The 22396-nt window shown below is 33.2% G+C and overlaps 1 protein-coding gene across 9 annotated transcripts in view; it reads left to right on the top strand.

Annotated features, from left to right (window-relative positions):
* The window catches only part of ASPH (aspartate beta-hydroxylase), a 110644-nt gene that overhangs the window by 28396 nt on the left and 59852 nt on the right, over window positions 1-22396 (top strand). For 6 of the 9 annotated variants that reach the window (XM_072924688.1, XM_072924687.1, XM_041713914.2 and 3 more), the window contains 8 exons: window positions 11017-11106; window positions 12588-12662; window positions 13146-13307; window positions 14956-15015; window positions 16553-16609; window positions 17104-17148; window positions 17954-17989; window positions 21024-21062. In XM_072924688.1, the coding sequence (XP_072780789.1) occupies window positions 11017-11106; window positions 12588-12662; window positions 13146-13307; window positions 14956-15015; window positions 16553-16609; window positions 17104-17148; window positions 17954-17989; window positions 21024-21062 (564 nt within the window). The remainder of the gene's footprint in view (window positions 1-11016; window positions 11107-12587; window positions 12663-13145; window positions 13308-14955; window positions 15016-16552; window positions 16610-17103; window positions 17149-17953; window positions 17990-21023; window positions 21063-22396) is intronic. The other 3 variants (XM_072924685.1, XM_072924682.1, XM_072924683.1) reach the window with 2 other exon arrangements.

Genomic DNA, 22396 nt, shown 5'->3' with positions numbered 1-22396 from the left:
AACCTACTTGTATTGTAAATGTAATTTGGGAGCTGGGGAAAGCTGTTGTGTACAGATCAGTCATTTTGGAGAGATGTGTTACTGTGTTCCCTGTTTGGTTTCCATCAGATAAGCATCTATCATAATGATGTCACAGTAGCATGAAATACATTAAGTATTGTCTTTCTCATGGTCAGTTAGGATGTATATCTCAAGATGAGGCTAATAAAGTCAAGATTTACTTGTTGGTTTCTTATATCTGCTCATATAACGTGCAGCATAAACATCTGTGACTTCAGGGAACAAAAATGCTTCCTACCAAGTGTATGTGATCTGGATTTTTCTTCTGACATTAGGCAGTTAAATAAGCAAGAGATATTAGAGCAACGTGTGGAGAATATACTGAAGTTTGGTGTTTTGTTGTTTGAGGGATTTTTATGCTGGTTGTATGAATTAAAACTCTTGCACTTGAAGAGTTACAGGCTTTGGTAAGACAAGCATTCTGAGCTCAGTTAAAGGTAAGTGGGTGTTAGCTTCCTGTCAGTAAACTAATTTTGTTTAGCAGATGACCTTGTATATCTAATATAGCATATTATAAATGTACAATAATAGTAGTAATTATGTGCAGAGGGATGTACAAACAATCATGATTTTTTCTGACTTGCAGTTCTTCTGGAATAGGAAAATAAAAAGGAGAGAAAAAATTGTTCATTATTTTGGCTTACAGATTTGTATTTCTTCTTTTGGTACTGCAATTTTAACATTTTTCGCTAATTTTTTGTGTGGCTAAGGAGGTTCTTGATGGAACATCATAAATTAAGGCAAGAGTCTGAACACCAACCCTAGTGTTTTAAAACTTGACACTTTATATCCTGTTATCCAGGCTTTGCATAAATTACAGAAGGGTAGCAAGTGCTGTCTGTCAGCTCCTTAGTGCTAACCTGGCCCCTGTCCTTTCTGCAGTAAATGCAAAGTAAACTCTCCCTTTTTCCCATCTAAGTGGATAAACCACCTTAATTAGCTTATATTTGTTTCCTGGTGCTGCAGGTTAAAAGTGTTTATGCAGGTAGAGGTTGTGGAGGAATTGACTTAGAGGAAATTTTTCCCATGGCAAAGCCTTTTGCCTAGCAAGGCTACTAAAGTTTTCAGGATTATTAAGTGAATAAAATAATATTTGAACATGCTAGGTTGTTAAAAATGAAAATGTTATTTGTCAACATCTGGGAAACTGCTCAAAATTTGAGAGCTTTTTGCCTATTATTTTTGTTTTGCAATGATTATAATTCTAAATAAAAATAGTATTTATGTATTTTTCTTCTGATGTTCAAGTTCTAAATCTCTGCTCTTACTTGGGGATTGTTTGTGGATAATGTTCGTGGAGGTTTTTAAGGGAAAAATAGAGGAAAGAACTAGACTTTGTTACAGAATAAAAATGCTTTGTAATATTCCTGAGCTTCAAAACATCAGTCAAGATAGCAAGCTGACCACCTTTAAGCACTGTATGAAAATGACCATTTTGAGAGGAGCATTTTATTTTTATAATGACTATTTGAAGGAGTTATTTAAAAAAATATTGTAAACCTATCCAACTATGTTAACTTTGAACTCAACTTTTTAATTAACTAAATCTAATAGTAGCCATTTCTGACCTTCCATTATACCCACATTTGATGTTATAAATAGTATATTTTCTTCTTGCATTGCCAGCATTGGACGTTTATGTGAGATTGGATAGAAAAAACAATGAACTTTAAAACTAGCTCAAAACAAGTGTGAAACCACTTGAATTGGACTTTAGAATAACAGTCCACAAGTTCAACTACATGATTTATAGAATTCTGGACATTTGTTTATGTGCCCCCATGCTGTAAGAGCCTAAGTCTTGGATGAATTCCCTTAGATGCTGGATTTTGTCACATTCTCTGGATATTACTATCTTGGAAAACCAGGTGGTTTGCACCCGTCTTGCTTTAGTATAATTGGGGCTGACAAGTAAGACTTCCCTGTGCTATAGGGATTTCCCCTTGCAGGGATCATATCCAGGTAGAAATCAAGATTTACGTCTTGTGATTATCTCATAATACTAATGTTTTAAAATATATTATTTTACTTACCTCTCTTTTGAACAGGTCTATTAATATGTTAAAGTTTATATGAGTTGTGCAGTTATGTCATGAATTGAAAATTTTCTGAGAACTTTAGTGTTACACATTGCCTAACAGCAGATTGAAACAAAATTACTACTTGTGTGAATATTTAACAAATGAAATAACAATAATTAGTAATAAGGTGTTTTGTAATCTTTCAACATAGTGCATATATGTTTATTTTAAAATAATTTGAAATATCTGTATGATATTTTTTGTGTATACTGATACTTGTAAAATTTTATAATTTTCTTTGTCAACACATGCTTTTAAGAGTATCTTAAAATATCCAGTAATGTTTAATTTTAATATGAAAAGAGGGGAGGAGTTTTAAATTTAAATAAGGCTTTTGTGCAACGGAGTACATTTTATTGTTTATATTTTCACTGAGATGTAAATGAAAGCTGGAGTCTATTTTTCCTTTTATATAAAAAAAAAATTAACTTATTCTTCCATGCACTGCTTAGAAATAGTAAGACCCAATAATGATTTTAGTCACGTTAGAGCTCTGGATTTTAGCAGTGGTGGTAATCTCTGAGGGAAGAGCTTGAAATACTCATATCTCAGGTATGAATTTGTAAGGAAATTAATCTAAAGGCTGTATTTTTACTTGACTAACCCTTTTTAAAACAATTTTGGCCATAATGTCAATGCTTGATTTTTTGAAAACGTTTAGTATAGAAGTTAGATGCAAGGTAACTACAATGACTTTACATTAAATTATTTGAATTTATTATTTCATTTTTTTTTTAGTATAGGGTATCAAAGTATTTTTTTCTTTTTCAGATTAAGTGTTGATATATGACACAGTTTAGATAGATCCTGTTTTCTGGAAACCTAAGCTCATGGTGCAGATGTTCAGTGTAGGTGTTTTGTATGTCTGAATGAGAAGCCTAGTGTTGAGACATGGGAATATCTCTTCTTGTTTAATAAGATTATGTATGAGTTTAAAAATAAATACTTACTGTACTGTAATACTTTACAGTAATACTTACTGTATCTTTTCAGCTTTACTTTCTAGTTGGCGTTTAGGTAGCAACTTACATGACTTTTGTGGTTAAAATTGCTGTGTTTGTGGGATTTAAGTTTTAATCCACAGCATCATGATAGTGAATCCAGTCTCTTTTAATGGTATTAAAAAGATGAAGCTAAATATTATTCGTATTTTTGGAAAAGCTTTTGCCTTTATGCCTCTTGTGGTACTAGCTATGAAGTACAATCAAGAAGCTGACTGCCCTCAGTTTGTTAGCTACAGTGGGAAAAGAAGACTAACAGTTTTAAGAAGCCTGAAGTAATGCAGTTAAGTATTTTAATTCTAATGAACTGGTAACTGTTTTTTGGATCTAAGCAAAACATTTGCCAAAACATTTATTTTACTTTGAATAAATAGTCATGTTGTAATTTAGTGTAAGAAAACAGTCAGTTTATACACTCTTCAATGTGTACTTGAAGACCTTTTGACTTAATATGTTTATAAAATATTTATAAAACTTTATTTATATATATTATATAAATATTTATGTATATTATTTATAAAATTTTATATAAACATAAATTACTGTTTTTGAGAGGGAACTGACAAATATTTTGCAGAGAAATCAGAGGGGGTATCAGTTATTCTTATGTGGCAGCACTTGTCTGGAGAGAGCTGAGCAATCTTCAAGTTCAGATGCTTCAAAAGTAGCATCTGGTAATGTGGTATTTTTCTTTGATTAGTTAGTATTTCGTATCAGTACTTGTAATGGTCCTGCAACTGAAGTTGCTTTATTTTTAAAGAGATTGTATTTTATATTTCTCCATAGCATTGTAATGTGCTATGTAAAGTGAACTCTTTACATAACATGGCAAGTTGGGAAATTTCATGTCAATTCATTAAACATCAGAAACATGTTCATAACCTATTTCCATTTTGCAACTAATTAGGTGAGGAGCCAGGAGGGGTAGCCAAGAAAAAAACTAAACTCAAAGGTATTTTTGGTGTTTTTTTTCATGCAAACTTTATGCAGATAATGATGTATGAAATGCATGTGCATTACAAACACCAGCTGTAGGTTATAATGTTTACTAATACTAGCTATGTTGGCTAAATATTTTCTAATGGTGCAGCAAACTATTGTTCTTGCAATTTCTCAGTATTTCTTTTACAACTGATTGAAATCCAGTAGCAATGCTAGTGCTTCCTAACTAGAGATTATATTTTGTTTGTGTGGATTTTTCTACAACAGATGTCTTGTTTGGATTGTAGTTTATGATGACCTGATATTCTGCATGTTTTTAATTAAGATTTTGCTCCATGTGGAATTCTCTTTGTTATCTTCCATGAATTCATGGTACCGTTACTATATTGTAATTGGACTCGAGTGCTTTAATTCTTCTAAGGCTGTACTTTAATAGTTTCATCTGGTTTTTTTTTTTGCTGTGGGAATTGAAATTTAGGCAAAGTTCAGTAACTTCCCCTTTAATATTATTTGTGGGATTGATTGCAACATTTTCTAAAAGCTTAACATGGGAGAGCTTGCAACCAATTTATGCCATATATTTATTTATAATTACATTGCTGTATGAACAGGTCACAGTGTTGAAGACAAAAAAAGCTTATTAGCCTCAACACACACCAAGGTACCAGGAGTACTTCCGGTGTAGCTTTTTATATCTGCTCAGTTATCTCCAGACAGCATGAAGCTATGGAAACAGTCTCTGTATTACATTAACCACATATAGACTGCAAGGTGGATTTTCCTAGCAATATGTGAAAAATGGATGCTATTAACCATACAAACCTTCACGAGGAAAAAAATGTATTTGCTAAGGAAAGTTTGCTGCTCATTTCAGTGTGACTTTTCTCAGTATCTTGCATCAAGTTGAAATTTTTAGCATTTGTTCCACATTGTGCTTGGTATAACTTGGTTGCAAACTGCATGTTTCAAAGAATGTAGTAAATGTAACTTAGCAATTCTTTCCTGAGTTTTGGATTATTTTTCAGTGTTTGATATGAGAATAAAGAAATGGCATATTTCAAATGTTTTATGTAAAAAAACATTTGGAAGGAAAGATGATGCCATTCCTTTTAGACTGAGCTGTTTAATCAAATTGTTCACTCCACAGAAATGTTACACAGCACCCAGAGGCAGTCCTGCTTTTTTGCCTCTACAGACTGCAGTTTCTGTCAAAAATCTGAATAAAAATAGAGCTGTTTATATGTAAAAGTTATATTATCACTTTCTTAATAATGTAGGAGTGTTTATTTCAAAATTAAATGCAAATATTACATACAGATTTAATGGGAAAAATCTCTGAATTTTATTGACTTAAAAATTCCTTATTCTGGAGAATTCTACTGGTACTGACAAATATTTTCAAAACTACGGCAAAACGGAAGTAAACATTGAACATAAATTTGAAGGATTCTGTTCTGGTTGTTCTTATGCTATATTATCTGTATACCCTTTCAAAGCTAAATGTGAATTGAAGTAGAGAAAAGAAGCACAAGTGACACAACTCCAAAAGTAAAACAAAGAAAAAAATGTTACTGATAACTGAAAAGCAAGGTTGAAAAAACCAATTTACAATTAGTGCTTTGATTTAGCTGAGTTTAGTCTAACCCAGCTAACTTTTTTGGATGTAAGTAATCAGGACATTGGTGTTTCTTCTTACATATACTTCTCAACAGGTACTTCAGTTATCTTTCTTAAGTCTTTACTTAATATGAGGTAGCAATATCAGTGAAACATTGTATGATAAACTTGTCTAATAACGTTTATAACTGTTAAGCTGTTGTCAAAGGTTCAAAATTTATTGTGATTTTCACGCTCATAGGCAAAAGTGGTTTTAGGATTCTGCAAAAGATAGCAGTAAGATAATAGAGGCATCATCTTCTCTAGATTAACACTTCATTTGGATGCAGCTGCCGTATAAGCCTAGGTTATTTGCTGGCTGCATGGTGTGAGATGTTCCTAAAAGTCAAAACTAATTTGTTGGAAGTTGCTTAAAGCTTAGGAGTTAATTATACAAGTTTAAAATCTAACAAGCATTAAATAATAATTTGATCAAAGCTTGTACATGGTTGTTCATAAGATGATTTTTGGCCTAAGAATGGTTCTCTTATTGAACATTTCCTCTTTTTTAAATGAAAAACTAAAAAGTAAAAGAAGCTATTAAAGAATCACTCAAGAAATTAAGGGAGAAACAGGAATCCAAGAAGGAGGAAAATGAAGACGAAAAAAAGAAAACCAGGAAAGGAAAAGATGCTACTGATCGAAAGGACAAGAAAGCTGTTGATGTGAATAAATTAAAGAAAGATTCTGACAAGACTAAAAGAGACAGAGGAAAGGAAAAAGGCCTAGACAAAAGTATAAAATCCAAGGAGACTACAAGAAGGTCAGCCAGTGAAAAGGATGGCACTGTTCAGGTGGGAAAAGACAAAGAAACAAAAAAGATAGTTAAAAGCCAATCCAAGGAAGACAAGAAAGAAAAGAAATAAACAAGACTTCCTGTTCTGCTAATGAGGAACAGACCTCAAGAATGTAAAGTTCAGTATTTATATGAATGTGGTAAATATGGCAATAAGAAAATAATGTTTTCTGGAAATAAGTGTGAACAAAGGCTATATATAATATTTTTTTTAACTGTTCAGTGTGTACTGGTATTGTAAGCATAATGCAGAAACATCTGATGTGAAACTCAAGTGTGTACATATGTTAATGTTGTAATTTTAATAATTAATAGTCTGGCTACCAATGTGTATTTAAAACATTCAAATGTCAAATTGGTGCCAGTTACTTCAAGTCTGCTCTAAATATGGGTTTGGGTTTTTGTGACTGTTTTTTTTTCCTTCCTTGTTCACTTGTATTTGCCTGATCTGGAGGTGAAAGTCTAATGTTCTATATGAAATGCAAGTTTAAAAGCAATATTAATAGGCTTATCTGGACACACGTAGTGGAAATCCATAAAATGTTTCTATTTCACAGAAACAAGCAAGAGGAGCATTTATGGACTGTAGTGTTGTAGGAACTAAACAAATAAATATAACTTATTATTTGCCAAATTTTTTCCCTAAGGAAATTGGTTTTTTTCCTGAGAAAAATATTTTGCATGCAAATAGTCAAACCAACTTGACATTTGCACTTTATCATGAGACCCCAGGGTATACGCAATCAAAATGTTTCAACATTTTTGTCTTTTGATCCCATGACAATATATTTCTTCATTTCTTCAATTCCCTATTTACTTATTTCTCTATATTTGTATTGGAAAGCTTGATTCATTATCACTTTTTATTTAACTGTGTCCTGATTTTTTTTCAAGTTTGCCAACCTTTTGGTAAGGGAATACTGATAAAAATTAGGCCATCTATTTCATCATTGATAAATATTGTTGTATTCCAGTTACATTTAAGATGTGGTATGCTAGTACTACTCTATTCTTGTTGAACTTGTTTAGAGAACAGCTTATATATTTTGCAGCTATTATCTACTTCAACACTTTCAAGTGCACGATGCTTTTATAAACAAAGTCTTCTGTTAGTTTGTTCTTAGAGCTTCTGTATTTTCAGCATCATGGAAGGATTTATCCAGCAGTCTCATTAGAATAAATAAAGTTGCAAAAAGATTTTTGCAGAGATAATAGAGAGATCTCAAATTATTCTTGAATCTATGGTTGCTTTCAAGTTTATCTAGAAATGAATATTTTCAAATAAATTTGAAAGCAAGTATATTGTACGGAACTGCGCAATATAATTACACAGAATTCAGAACAAAATTTGTAGTGGAAGTTTAAGATTGATTTTTGAAGTGCCGCAGCATTAGTTTCAAGAAAACAAAATGAAGGAGTGAAACTGAGAGTGAGTATATATATGCATGTGGATGGTAATTTAAGATTGAAGTCCTGAAGGTTAATTCTGTTTGTAGTTTTGCTAAAATTTTGTGTATAACAGTTGGCAATACACTTAGCTCAGCCGTTCCATACATATGTCTTCATCATGCTTTGATCCCTAGATTTATGTGATAATAAGGTTAAAGATTATTGGATTTTTTTTTTTTTTAGAGAAAATGAAATATTCAAATAGTTGTGAAAAGTAGTTCAAATTAGAGCTGTAGAAAGCAGTACAGTATCTTATGATTCTGGCAGTGATAATTAACAAAGATTATCTACTCTGAGGTATTTTCTAAATTCATGAAGAAGGAGGGAAGAGATGTGCATTGTGAACATTACAGTGCCTAGCAAAAAATACAAAAGAATGAAGATCTAGTAAATCCATTTCCATAATGAACATTCTTTGTTAGGTTTTGGTGATGATAGGTATACCTTTTCAGCCTTGCTCTGGTAAGTGTTAAAATGCATATTTGACCAGAGGAGCATTAAAATCACACTTCTCAAGGATGGTGGCACAATAGTATAGTGCACATCACTTTTTATTTTCTCCTGTAATGTGCCAGAACTTGTAACTGTGTGGGTGTGAAAGTTCAAATGAATTGCTGTTCTGATTAACATATTTTATCTATGACCCAAAGTTTATGGAGTTCTGGAAAGGTTGGGTTGTTTTATTTTTTTCCTTTCCAAAGAAATTTTTATTTGAGCAGCACTCCGGGCTATACAGACAGCCACAAAATAAAGTATTTTTGCCCCAGAGATCTGTTGTGTTGTTCTGTATGTCTATTAAATATTATTGTCATTAAACTTAATGCAACAAGTCGCCACATAAGCTCAAAAAATGCACCAGACATGTAAAAGCTAAATGCAATATTAATAAACAGAAGAGAGAAAATAATATCTTATAAAAAGTAAATTATTTAGTATATTACATACTTGACAAGATTGAATTGAAATCAGGGTTAAGCACAATAGACATGTACAAAAAGCTTGAAGGTTAAGTTTAGAAATGTGCAAGTGAAACAAAGATGTTTTTGTTGGTTCCTTCTTTCCTGTTAAGTAGCCATAGAGCTTATTTGATGTGGAATATTGGCTCTCTTTTGAAATGTTTTGAATTCATTTATTGTTCATGAAGCAGAGTGTGTGGTTGTCTGGATCTGAACATGTGGTTGGGTTATTGAGGATACAAAGACTTACTTACTTAAAGCAGTGTATGTGTAAAGTAACTGAACTGTGTTTGTGAAAGCAAGGTGGCTGTTTCCATGCTTATGGATTCTGAAGTGTGAGAGTGGTTAATATGACTTACTAGTTTTGTCTCCATCCTAAAATGATTGTAGAAGGAAGTAACTTCTTAATGTAGCCATTGATAAAACTGCAGGAAAGTATATATGTTATAATAATATTACATATTTGCAATAATATTTTATTATTATAAAGTAATAATATTTAATTTGAATACCAAAACATTAAATATTTAAATAATATTAAATATTGATGCTTAATATTAATATTTAATATTTAATAATATTTTTTCATATTCTAAGTGGGTGTTTTTTTAATGACAGAAGAAAATTGGCTAAAAATGAAGTGTAAATTTGTCATTTTTCTTTAGCTTCTTATTTTGACTCCAAAATGGTGGACTCCTAGTTACACTACTTTTGGATACAGTCTACCTACCTAGCTTCAAATAATTTAAATTTAAATAATATAAAAAGATAAAAGATCTCTCTCTAGTCTATGAAAATTTGGTTTGAGACATACTAGTTCAATTTACATTGAGATATGTTTGACTCCAATAGAAATGGGGTAATTACTATTTTTTAAATTGTACTTACTTGAAATGTAATATTTATTCATTTGAGAGTTGCTTTTACAAGACTGCTAGTACCACAGGAGTGTTCATTATAGTTTAGCCTCTGCTTTCTTATATTCTATCTTTTCCATTGATTTGCATGTATACAGCTGTTGAAAAACTAGTTTGCTTTGGGCAGTGATGGTTGTTGAGAAGGGAGTCTTATCTTAATTGACGTTGGATGTAGGATTATTAGCAAATGCCATTTGGAAGGGACTTTGGGAGATCCTTATTCCAACATCCTGTTCAAAACAGGGTCCTTTCAGAGGAATGACTAGGTTGGTCTGGCCATTTCCCAGTGTGGTCTTTCAAACCTCCGAGGATAGGAATGCACAGCCTCTGTGTGCAGTCTTTTCCACTGATTTCACTTCTCTCATAGTGGTGGGAGGATGTGGGTGTGTGGTTATTTTCTTATGCTCTTGTATAAGTCTTGCTTGAACCCTCCTAAAGGATAGTTAAGAGGAGAATTAGTATAATACTAACACATTCTGGATCATATGGTGTCTTAAGATGTGACGTGATCTATCACAGCTGTATCTTTATCTCCTGCCATGATGATGGTGTTGATCAGTACATTTATTGATTGCTTTCTTTTCATTGTGTTTTGATCTAGAAAGAGACTGTGGTATAGATAGTCACGATCTTAGGCAAAATTCCATCAGTCACACTTCTTCTATAGTCAGTTGTCAAAACAAACTAGTCTTAATCGGGTCTTGTAAGATGTAACACATGAATTTAAAGTACTTATTCTTTGCGGCTTTTTGTAAAGTTCAAATTAGTTCTTCATAGAACCTATAAAATTGATCATATGAAGCACTTTTTGCCTAATTGAAAACAGAGAAAAATTTGCTGCCTAATTTTTTACTGAATAGATGTTGAGAATAGCATGGTCATTTGTTCAATTACTTTGAAATAAAAGCAAGTGCTTAAATTTTTGTCCCTTTTTACCTCCTCGTTGTATGTTTGTCTTTTAAACATCTTTGTTTACTATCTGAATATGCTTTAGTCTTCTTATAGATCACTGTATATTATGACAGCCCTGTAATTGGTTGTTTGAATGCATTTTTGGAGAGTGTAACATAATTTAATTTAATTGAAAGAACTTTCTTATTTTATAACTGAATCAGTTCAAAAAGGGCATAAAGTTAACTTTATAACTGAAAAATGCAGGCCTTAAAGAAAGATCTGTCCCAGCACAGCCAACATCACCAGAATCTGAGGAGACTGTCCAGCCTGCTGAAAAGTCATATGTCGAACCAGGTAAGACCTTTTGTGAATCAGAGGCGAACCAAAATGCATGATGCTTCATTTGCACTATAATTCTGTGTCATTAACATGCAGACTCTTTTTTAGTTTTTGTGTTGCTTATCTACTGAGGTTTATTTAACAGGAATCGTTGTTTATAACTTCATATAAATCACTAACCATGAAAGTTGTAAAACTTCATGGTTGCCATTGTAGGTTATCACATCAGAATAGCTTCTGATGATGTATAGTTGTGGTGATTTCCATCTGTATATCCAACCAGAATAACAGCAGATTCTTCACCTTAAAAAAGAAACAAAACCCTCTCACAACCAACTTAGTACGGTAATAAAGTACTCACTTTTCTGCTAAAACTACTAGTATATAATGAATGCAATAAACTGAGCTCCTGCTGTTAAAAAATAATCTAAATATTTTTAAAGCCCTATACTATTAGTAGAATGTATTAAAATTAAGAGGGATTCAAGAAAAAATGTTTTACACATCGCATTTCACATATGTGATTTGCATTAGTGTTACTCAGAGAATACTTGTTGTTCTTGTTTATTGAAGAGGCTTATCCTGTGTGATGTTTATGTGAATCTAATACATACATACATACATACAAATACAGAGCATATGGCTAGTGAAATCTATGGAATATAGATTTTGTTTCAAAATATTTGCATTACTTTTCTTAGGATATGAATTATAAAATGTATCATATTTCTTGGTTGGGTGGCTTTCTTTTGTGTGTATGTGGTTTTTGTTTTTTTGGGATTGTTTTTCATAACTGGTGCCATTTTGAAAATGCAGCTGTTTACCTGGTTTAGAGCTTTTTTGTCAGATGTGTCATTGTAGGGTTTCTCAATGTTAATTTCAGGACATTTATATGAAGACAACACTTCATACAAATTCCTGTTATGTCCTGGGCTGGTGTGTTGGATGACAATCACTTGTCCATGAAACCAGTTTGTGATTTCTCCTGGCAGTTCGTAGCAGAACAAGACCTTGATATTGTAATGTATCTATTTTCCCTATTTATGAAGTTGACAGGACCCTACTTCTTCAACTCACATTTTGTTGTCAGATATGACTTGCTAGTGCTGCTGCCTAAATTGTAGGAAGATAATGGATGAAAGTGTTAGTAAATCAATTCCTTAGAAGAGAGTTCTTGGTTTGAATAATTACCTGACGTTGTTACTACCCCTGGAAAAATATATGGGCAAAAAAGGCAATGTAGATAAATTCTTCCAATTCATCTTCAGATGGATGAATCTGATGTGATTGATGCATACTTTCTATACTGGAGAATAAGCAAGACAAAATTGTTTTTCTAATTGTATGAGTTGCAGAGGTTCACCAGGTCAGTCTCTAGAGAACTTTGTGAAAGGTATTAAGAACATTATGGAGTCTACTAAAAGCTGCAAGCCTTGAGTTAATGTTTAGATTTTGCTTTTTGTGCTTACCTTCACTGCAATTTATAATCCTTTTAGATCACAAGACTGCTGACATAGAATTGGAAGAGGAAATTCAATCTGTCCTTCGTGAAGCTCTCCATTCCCAGCCTGGTAATGCATTTACGCTTAGAAATCACTGAAGAGTTTATAAACATTGCCATAGGCTAGATGAATCTCACGAGTCTGGTTTTGGTATGCATTTAAAGTACTTTGCCAGCATAAAACATTCAAATCAACTTGTTTGGCATTTTCAAAAAATTCAGAAAGTTCTGTCACCAAATCTTAAAACTGTGTCTTCTTACCCAGACTTGTTTGGCACTGATATCTCAAATCAGTCATTTTAACAGAAGCTTCCTCAAAATGCTGTGTAGAGGACAAGAGTGGACAGAGCTGAGTTGGCCTTTACTGTGAGCAAAGAAGGTCCCAGCAAGTGGGGTTTATAATGCTGGACTGTGCAGATAAGTTTTCTGTCACTCCCCATTCCCTTTGGAGACTAGCTGGAAAACACGAAGGGTGTACTGAAGACTGAATATTTGCTGGTAATAGAATATACCAAAGAAAATTTATTTACTAACAGTCTGCATTGTTGATTAGGAGAGAGACATGAAGATGTAGATGAAAGTGTAAGTGACCAGTGGCAAGTAAAGGAAGAAACACATGGAGAAACTTTTGAAGCTCCTGCAACAGATGACATGCTCAGAGAATTTGAGCCTGAAATTCCAGAAGCATATGAGACACCAGACTCAGTTCAGAAAGGTATCTGAATGACTAAATACATTTAAAATAAATTTACAGAAGAAAACTCAACCCAGAAAAATGAATATATGTCTCATTAAAACTTGTAATTTCTGATTAAAACAGAGCCTTAGCAAGTGCCATCCACAGCATTATTTAACAAATGCATATATTTTGAGTCAAAATGGGATATTTTAATGCTATGTGTTTTGGAACCCAGGTAACCAAATATTATTGATTGCTACTTTATGGGTTTTCAGCAATATTAATCTGTGCTTCCGATATGCATATCCCCAACACTGGCATGAATATAATCATACAGAATTGTTTTGGTTGAAAGGGGCTTTAAAGATCACCTAGTTCTAACCCTGCTGCCACAAAGGACGCCTTTCACTAGACTAGATTATTCCAAGCTCCATCTAGCCTGGCCTTGAACTTTTCCAGGAATGAGGCATTCACAGCTTCTCTGGACAACTGTTCTCTGAAGTACCGTTCCAGTGCTTCATCACCCTCACAGTGAAGAATTTTTACTTTATATCCAATCGAAACCTGCCTCCTTTCAGTTTAAAGCCAGAACCCCTGTCCTATCAATACATGCCCTTGTGAAAAGTCCCTCTTCAGCTTCATTGTCCCCTTAAGATACTGAAAGGCTGCAATTAGGTCGCCTCAGAGTGTTTTTTCCTCCAGGCTGAACCCCAGTTCTCAGCCTTTTCTCACACCGTTGGAGAGATGTTACATGTCGTCTTTCATGTACCAGCACCCCCCGGTGCTTCTTGATGTGGCTGCTCTCAATCTTTTAATTCCCCATCAGTAAAGCCTGTATGGATTCTGCTTCTGGACCTTTTGGTTTATTGAACTAAATTTGAAAGTTTATTGACACAGTCTTTTCTATACTTTGTTCTCATTCTTCTTTCATTCAAATGTGGCTCCCTAAGAGCATTAATTATATTTAAGGCCTGCAGAGATGAAGACATCATATAAAGAAGATGCTCATATCTTGTCACCTTGGGGCATTGACTGGATGATGAAAATTGAAGTCAAAATATTAAAGCAGAGTCATATGATCTAAATCCAACTAGGGGGAAATTTTTCAGAATACTTATTTGTACTGCTGAAAATTTTACCTATCTTTTAATATCTCTTAATACCCTTTGATAAAACCCAAGTAATCAATGTCATCTAAATGTTTTGCTGCTGGAAGTGCACTGAGATTCTGTCTTCACAACCAAAGTAACTCTTTGGTCTGTGTCTATTAAGCCTCCTTGTTTCTGTATCTCTCTTACTCATTCACAGCACTACTAGTCTTCAAAGTGGAAGACTGGAGGAGAAATTCAAATTCCATTTACTTTAAATCTTTGCAATTAAGATGTCAAAATGAACATATTCTTCTTTCCTCCAATTTATTCAGAAATTTTTGTGGAGAGTCCTCTTTTTTTAAGGAAATATGTATAGAGTTTATTTATATATATATATTCTCAATATTGTATATTAATAAAATAGTAACCTTTTTTTCAGTCTATATATACATATCCTGCTGCCATTAGAAGAAATTTGCTTAGAATTTCAGCTTAGAAATGTTATTGTTTTTACATATTATCTGTTAGAGGATTTCTCTTATTGTTTGTTGATTTAAAAATGTTAAAATTGTGCAAATGTATTTATTTTTCAGATACCGATCCTATGGTCGATGATGTTGGAGCAGTGGAGTCTGAATCATATGAAATTCCAGGTATCTTTTTGTTTTTCCCTGCTCAGTAATAATGGTTTTCTGCCTCAATATAACAAATTATATGAGAAAGAAAAATAGAAAAGGCTAGACTGGTTTAGAAATAGGTAAATTTTGAATTTTTTTTTCCCTCTCAATAACTAGTTGTTATTGTCTTGGAGAATTTTACTTAGGGATGACTGCATCATACTTCCTATTGAAAATCTTTATTACAAATAACAGGTGACAGGTATGGAAACGTAGCTTTCATTGGTGCAAAAACTTTTTATTTACTATGTGTTTCTGGCTGTTGTGTTACTGGGGACTGGGTAGGCAAGTGATCTGTGGTTGTGCAGTCTAAAAAAAGAGAGAATGAGATTTATTACTTATATTGTCTTCATAAGGTTCTAAGGGCTATTTTTCTTGACATTAGGAGCATCCAGTTTTTTGTACATTTCCTTCAGCACTGTTTGTTCTTTGTGGTTGGATCTGCTATCAGAGAGTGAGCCAACACCAAGGACGTAATTCTGAACTGTCCTTGTTCTGTCTTTCTGCACATTTTAATCTTGAAACCTTTTTGAAATTTGGCTTGGACTAATCTGATTACCTTATAGTCATCTTCATGTCATGCTTGATACCGTGTACAATGGCATTAGCTCATCTTTCCCATTATGAAGAAGCATTAAATGGATATTGCAGTTTCTCTACTGTATGATAAATATTTTCTTCAGGATTCTAACAATGTTTCTTTACAATGTGGACAGTCTCTTGCATTTACATTAGTCATTAATTTCTGTTTATACTAGGCTTCTTATATTTGATTCAGTGTTAGCTCTAGACTTTGCAGTTGTGTTTGGTGTCACAGATGTGACAGAAAAATAGTTTTATTTGTTTGATACATCTAAAACTGTTTATTCCAAACTGTGTGTGGGATAACTGGTTTAGAATCCAAGCTATTATACTGCCAAAGTAAAAGGATAAGCTACTCTACCTTCACTACTGTGTTTTCTCACATGTCTAGGAAGTATATTAACAATATTGAAAAGAATTGTAGTTATAGAGGAAAATAACCCCCAGATTTAGCTGGGTAATGAAAGGAAGTAAATTGCTCTAAATCTGAGATACCAGAAATAAAATATTTATTTTGCAAGGTCAGTTTCTGCTTCATATCTTGTTTTCTATAGATCCATCACCAAGTGAGCGTCCTGCACATTAGTAAAGAAGATACTTTGCAATTTTGAAGATAGAGGATGTTTGCATTTTTTATTCATATAAATATTAAAAAATACTGATGGAGACCAATGGCTCTCGTTGCCCTAGTTTTCCTACAGAGAGTATAGCAGAAGGCTGGAAGAGAGAGTGGCCCAACACCTTCCATTAGATTGCCATATGTCAAGTTGCAACTGTCAGTATATAAAGTTTTAGTTTTTCAGTTTTCAGCTAAGGAGCTACATTTAGCCATTGACAGACTCATTATGGATACAAGTTAAAACAATTAAATATTAAACATATTTCAAATTTTTAATTTCAAGATATTTATTTGTTCGTATTTCATTTACAGCCTTAGATGATTATGTTGCAGATTTGGAAGAGAGAGTAAGTGATCCAGACACTCCAGGTTTGTAAATTTTCATTACTTCAAATTATAATGTGCTACAAAGTCATGTTGACTGTTTGTTCACAGTTTTATTTTCAAATGTTTTTAGATAGTTTTAAGTAGGCACAATTTTTATGCCACTGTATTATCATTATGTTTGTGAGCATAACACTCCATGAATCCAATCTACAAATACTTACATAAGTATTTTGTTCTGTCAGGAGTTTGCTAGTCTAATCAATGGATTGATTATCCAACACCTATTTATATTCCTAACTTTAAGCCTAAATACAAATATGCATGAACTTGTTGTACTCTTTGTTTTATGGTGTAGTTCATGGCTGTATTTTATAATTCAGCTCTCACTTTCAAATAAAATATTGTAGTATTAAGTCAGTATGATTGTTTCTTTCATTTTTGAGCAAAATATGTGACCTTTTTAAGCTCTCTTGTGTTATTTAGCTGTTGCATGAAAATTCAATTGGAATATAAAATATTAAATATTTCTGTTTAAGGTGACTCTGAGATAATGCCAGAAGACGCTATGGAACATTATGAAGGTACAGTCCAAAGTCTTCTTTCTTTTTATTGAAAATTCACTGAATTTTGGCCCCAAACAAAGACAATCACACAACACAAAAAAACAAAACCAAAACAAAACCAAACAAAAAAAAACCCCAAACAAAAAAAAAAACCACAACAACACACAAGACTTTGGAGCTCCTAGGTAATATTTTTTCAGAATGTAAACTGAAAATGTAGACATAATAACTTCCTAAGGAAATTATGCTAAAACCTGCATGAGTACTACTTCTCTGTAATGTCAGCCAAATGGGCAGAATAATATTTTGAGGGTTGAATTTCCGGGAGAATGGATATTGGTATTTTAAATTGTATAGAAGTGTTTCTGTGGATAAAAAATAATTTAAATATGCCAGAGATGTTGCTATTAGTGTGATGTCAAGAAGAAAGTAGTATCTCTAAGTTTTTTTAAAAGCAAGTAAGCCATAACAATTAGATGCCAAAATTACTCTGTAGAAGTTAGCTGTATATATAAATAATTTCTAAATAATTCAGAATCAAAATATTTATGAATATTTATGAACTATATAAGAAAGCCTGCTGATACTGCTTTATTTTTTAAGTCTATCTTTTGATACCAGAAAATCAATCAGTTCTTCTCACAGGATATTTTAGAAATCTTCACCTTTGCACTCTTATAAACTTTATTACAATATGAACTACTATAGTTTCAAATATTTTTTTAATCTGAAAAAACTTGACACTGTATTGTATTATTTGTATGTCTTTATTGTCTTAAAAGTCTATGAATTTTCCTGCTCATTTTTCTTTTTCTTTAAACAGAGGATAGAGTGCATGAAGATTATAGTGAAGACCAAGGTAGGACAGCTGCTATATTTATTGAAATTGCAGTATCAAAATGTTTCATTAATATGCAAGTGGAATTACTTTGTTTGAAGATTTCCTATGCTTGCCACATTACTTAGTAAGTTCTCAGCTAAGGTTTTGGGTTGTCTGTTCAAACTCCCTGTGTTTGTAATCAGTCAATCTCAGTCATTTAACACTGGTCCAAGTGTAGAGTGTGCATAGTCATTATATTCCCATACTGGTCCTAATGCCATAGTTTGTGTATATGTGGAAAAAGAACGTTGAAGGCTTTGCCATGCCTTTTTCCCTGTGAAACCCTGGCCAGGTCAGATGTGGTTTATTGCATCTGTTTAGCTCAGTATCACCTTTTTGTCTTGTCTGCCACTATCAGTTCTTTGGGAGCTACTGTTTTAGTTTGATTTGGTTGATGATTTGCTAATGACTGCTGAGATCAGATCAAAAAGTAAACAAGAATAATAGTTACAACCTTGAAACAAAGGTGTGTGGTTGTGATTCCTGCTGTGATATCCTTCTGGAGACTACCATGCTTCAGAATAGTTAAACATATCTTTAAGTTAAACATATCAAGTTACATATGTTTGTGTAACCTGAGCAAAGGACAGGGTTTCTTCAAAATATTTGCAACAGAATACCTTGAGGTTCATTCTTTGTTATCAGGAGGTGAATTCCAACATCCTTCTTTGGGATAGAAGTCAAAATTCCATTGAAATATTTTCAGTGGCCCAAAGGTGTACTTAGCCCTTAGCCTGTGCCTTTCCCAGTCTGCAGAAAATAATTGTTTACCTCAGCTATAGTGCCCTTGACAAAATGTCTCAGCAGTAATGTGATAGAAAAGCAAGTGACTCTTGGTTTTTCCCAGGGCTTAGTTTTTACTTGCCTTATAAGTAATTTTATGATCAGTTCCTAATCAAGAATCACTTCTCTTGCTTCTCACACCTACATTTGAAGTGTAACTTCTAATCTTTACTTTTCATGCTCTTTCATATGTAATGGTAACACAAACAGAAAATGCTTCCATGCCCTTGTGAAGAGACATCTATATCTGCTTTTCGACTAAGTTGATCAGGGAGGTTACAAAGTAAATTGCATCATCTTTTTTTTAAAATCAGTTCCAAAAGCATTTAATATTCTGCAGTCTCTTCTGGCACCCCAGTACAATAACAGTGAATCACTGCATTTTGGGAGTCAGAAAATACAGTGATTCATTTACTTCAGGAAGTAGCAGTGCCTGTCCGTACTTCAATGAGAGTTTTAAGTAGTATCAGATAAATCCCCCTACACTTTCTTTATTCTTGCCAGTCCTCTGATTAGGACAATAAGGAGAATAGGAACTTCCATTCTTTTTCTCAAAAGGAAATTCTAAGGTAGCATGTGACTGTCAAAAAAACTATTATTCTTGGCTATTAAATTGTCAGGCTTCTTAATGTAGAAAAATATTCCCACAATTCAACATAATCCATAGAAAACTGCTTTCCTCTTGTTAAAATTTGTCTTTTCACAAATTTTACCTTGCTTTCAAGTTCCACCTTGAAGGCATTCTGGTTGTGAGAGGAAAGCACAATGCGTCCTTTGTACTTTTTAGAGGAATTTCATTTCAGAGCTCCAGCCTGGAGCAGTGTAGAAGAAAAAGACCAGTGAATTGAGGCTGCCTTTCTGTCACACATCATTTTTTTCCTTCTCAGTTCAGTCTGAGTTCAGTCCATGGAATTTCAGGGCATGTTCATATTCATGTGCTGGACACCATTTTAGCAGTAGCACCTGTTTTTCATCCCTTTTATCTCTAAGCACATCGCAGATTTACTTTGTTTTTGGAGAAGAGCAATTTTGGCTCCGTTTTTCTGAAGTGAAAGAGTGCTTGGAGGCCATTGTGGAGATCTGAAATCCTTCCTCTCAAATGTGAAACTTGTGGTTTTGGCATGGGCTCCAAACCTTCAGTTGAACCCCACCAGAAGATTCACATTAAAGCCTTCATATGCAATTGTCTGTGAAATCAATAGAAGTATCGCTTTGAGTCAATTTATGTTCCCCATTTCTATCACGTTTCCTCTCTTCTGGCAAGACCTTCTGGTAAAATATTTTCTCCAGTCCTGCTGCTTTCTAGAGTTCTCAAAGCTAAAGACAGTGCAAGATGATTGCTGGGCAGAGAGTCAAATTTCTTTTGTGACTCTGTCTTTGTGAGGCTTGGTTCTTAATTCAGATCAGGAACTGCTCAAATAAGATCACTGTAGTCACATCTGAGGTTATTGCCAAAGCTAAAAATTCTTTAGTGGAAATAAGTGGCCAGAGTGGAGTGGGTAAATGATTGATCATAGAATTTGGAATACAAGAACTCAGTTATTGTACATAACTTCCAGTTTTATGGAAAGTTTCCTACATTTTCTAGCCATGAAACTAGAGAAAGAAAGCAAGTTTGAGATTCCCATTAGAAAGAAAGAGTTCTGGATGTTTGTAAGGATATTCTATGTTTTTTAAACATAGTTAAAACACAGTTTACATAACAATTCTATGTTATGTAAACAACTTTTTTCAAATGAGGATTAGTACCTGCTAGATGATTAAATTATCCAAACTGAATGAACTTTTTCAGTCGAAAATTCACAATAAGCGTGTATTGAAAATTCAAACAATGGATAGCATTTTGTCTATTTTCAGACATTATCTAAAATTAAATAATGAATATTCTTGATCTATTTCTTCTTCAGAATTACAAAAATTAGAATGACTATGCAAAGATTAAGAATGTAGGAGAATTGTAACAACTGTACTGAATGATAGATTTGTGATTGTAATTTGTAATTGTTTTCAGCATTTCATCTGTGTGATAGAAAGTCTAGAAATTTCAGCAATATGTACACATCTGGTTTGGGGTTTTTAATGTAGAATTTCTACTACAAGCTCCAGAAAGGCTTTATATATTTAAGGCCCTTGCTTTTGTCATTAACAAAATAACTGTATATTTAACCAAATTTTTAGAATACTTAATGCATATCAAGTACCCAGGAATTTTATTTTCCCTTCTTTTCAGAACCAAAACATGAAAAGCAGACTGAGACTCAAGATACAGGTATATACCTATATATATACATATAAACAAAAAATATTTTAGGCAAATTAGCATTAGGATAAGAAACTTAATCTTGCTGTTTATATATATATTGAAGTACACAATCTATGTGACTTTCAGTCATGCCACTGCCAGTTATGGCAGAGGTTCATAACAGTCTGTATTGTTATGAAGTTAGATTTTTGACTGTGAACAGAGAAACTTTGTTCTAATATGCCATCCTTGAGGATTCATCTTTAAGGTCTCAGCTGACACAGATTGGGGTGTCTGAGGCTTTTAGTGGACAGCTGGACCACAGTAGTTCATCACAGAAACTGCTTCCTGTAATGAGCCCTCCTCATAACCAGTGTGTAGGATCATTCAAAACGTGCAGACTGGCAGTGCTAGCTCTGCTTTGATGCAGACCTCTTGTTGATGCATTTGTCTAATTAGTAGAAGCAATTACAAATTATTTGTCTGCAGTATTCTCTCTGGGTTCTGTATACTTTGTTGTCTTGAAATTCCAGCTCTTGAGAATCATCTCAGTTGTTGAAACTGAACCCCCTCCCCCCTCCCCCCCCCCCCCCCCCCAGTAATTTAGTTTAGAAGGAAGTCAAGAAGTTCTCTAGTGTAAATAAGTTGTAAATATCTGTTTTGCCATCTTTGTTATCTTAATCTAAAGAGGACAGTCGAGGGAATTTAAAAAGTACCATATTAAGAGAAAAAAATTTATTTTTTCTGTAGAATGCATTAAGTCATACAGTTTCTTTGTTGTGCTTCAAGAAGGAAATTAGGACTCACAAATGAATTGCATGTTTATCTATATAAGACTTAAAGTTTATAGGTATGCAGGTTTTTTAGTTGGCTTTCACTGTGTCTAGGAGATGAAGTTAATGCTGCAAAAGAACATGGGAGTACTTGAATGTATTTAGAAAGATTAAGAAGTTGTTTTAAAATTTCAGTTTTTGTATCATAATCCAAACAGCGAGTGTTGAAAATGTACAATTTTGAAATAACTAGCTGATGAATAGAAGATCTATTTAATGAAACAGGAAAGAATATTTAAGGTGTATTTCTTTCCTTGGAATTCATCAAAGTGTCTGCTTGTTAATATCAGGTTAGCATGTCTACGTGCTACCTGTGTTCTTTTGTGTACTAAGTTCCATCACTTGAGGGCTTGACTTCATTATTGCTTTGAATTGAATGTTTTCTTTAGCTGTTGAGGACCTTCCAAAGAGGGTGAATGAAGCCACAGGGCCAGGTATATATTTTATAATTGTGAACTTAGTGTTTTGGTTATATATATATATGTTTGAAAAACAAATGTTTAAAAAAAAAAAAAAAGGCAAGCTGAT

The sequence above is a fragment of the Taeniopygia guttata genome, chromosome 2 (assembly GCF_048771995.1).
Source record: "Taeniopygia guttata chromosome 2, bTaeGut7.mat, whole genome shotgun sequence".
NCBI lineage: Eukaryota > Metazoa > Chordata > Aves > Passeriformes > Estrildidae > Taeniopygia > Taeniopygia guttata.
Note: the sequence above shows the minus strand (reverse complement) of the source record. Positions and strands in the feature narration are given on the sequence as shown.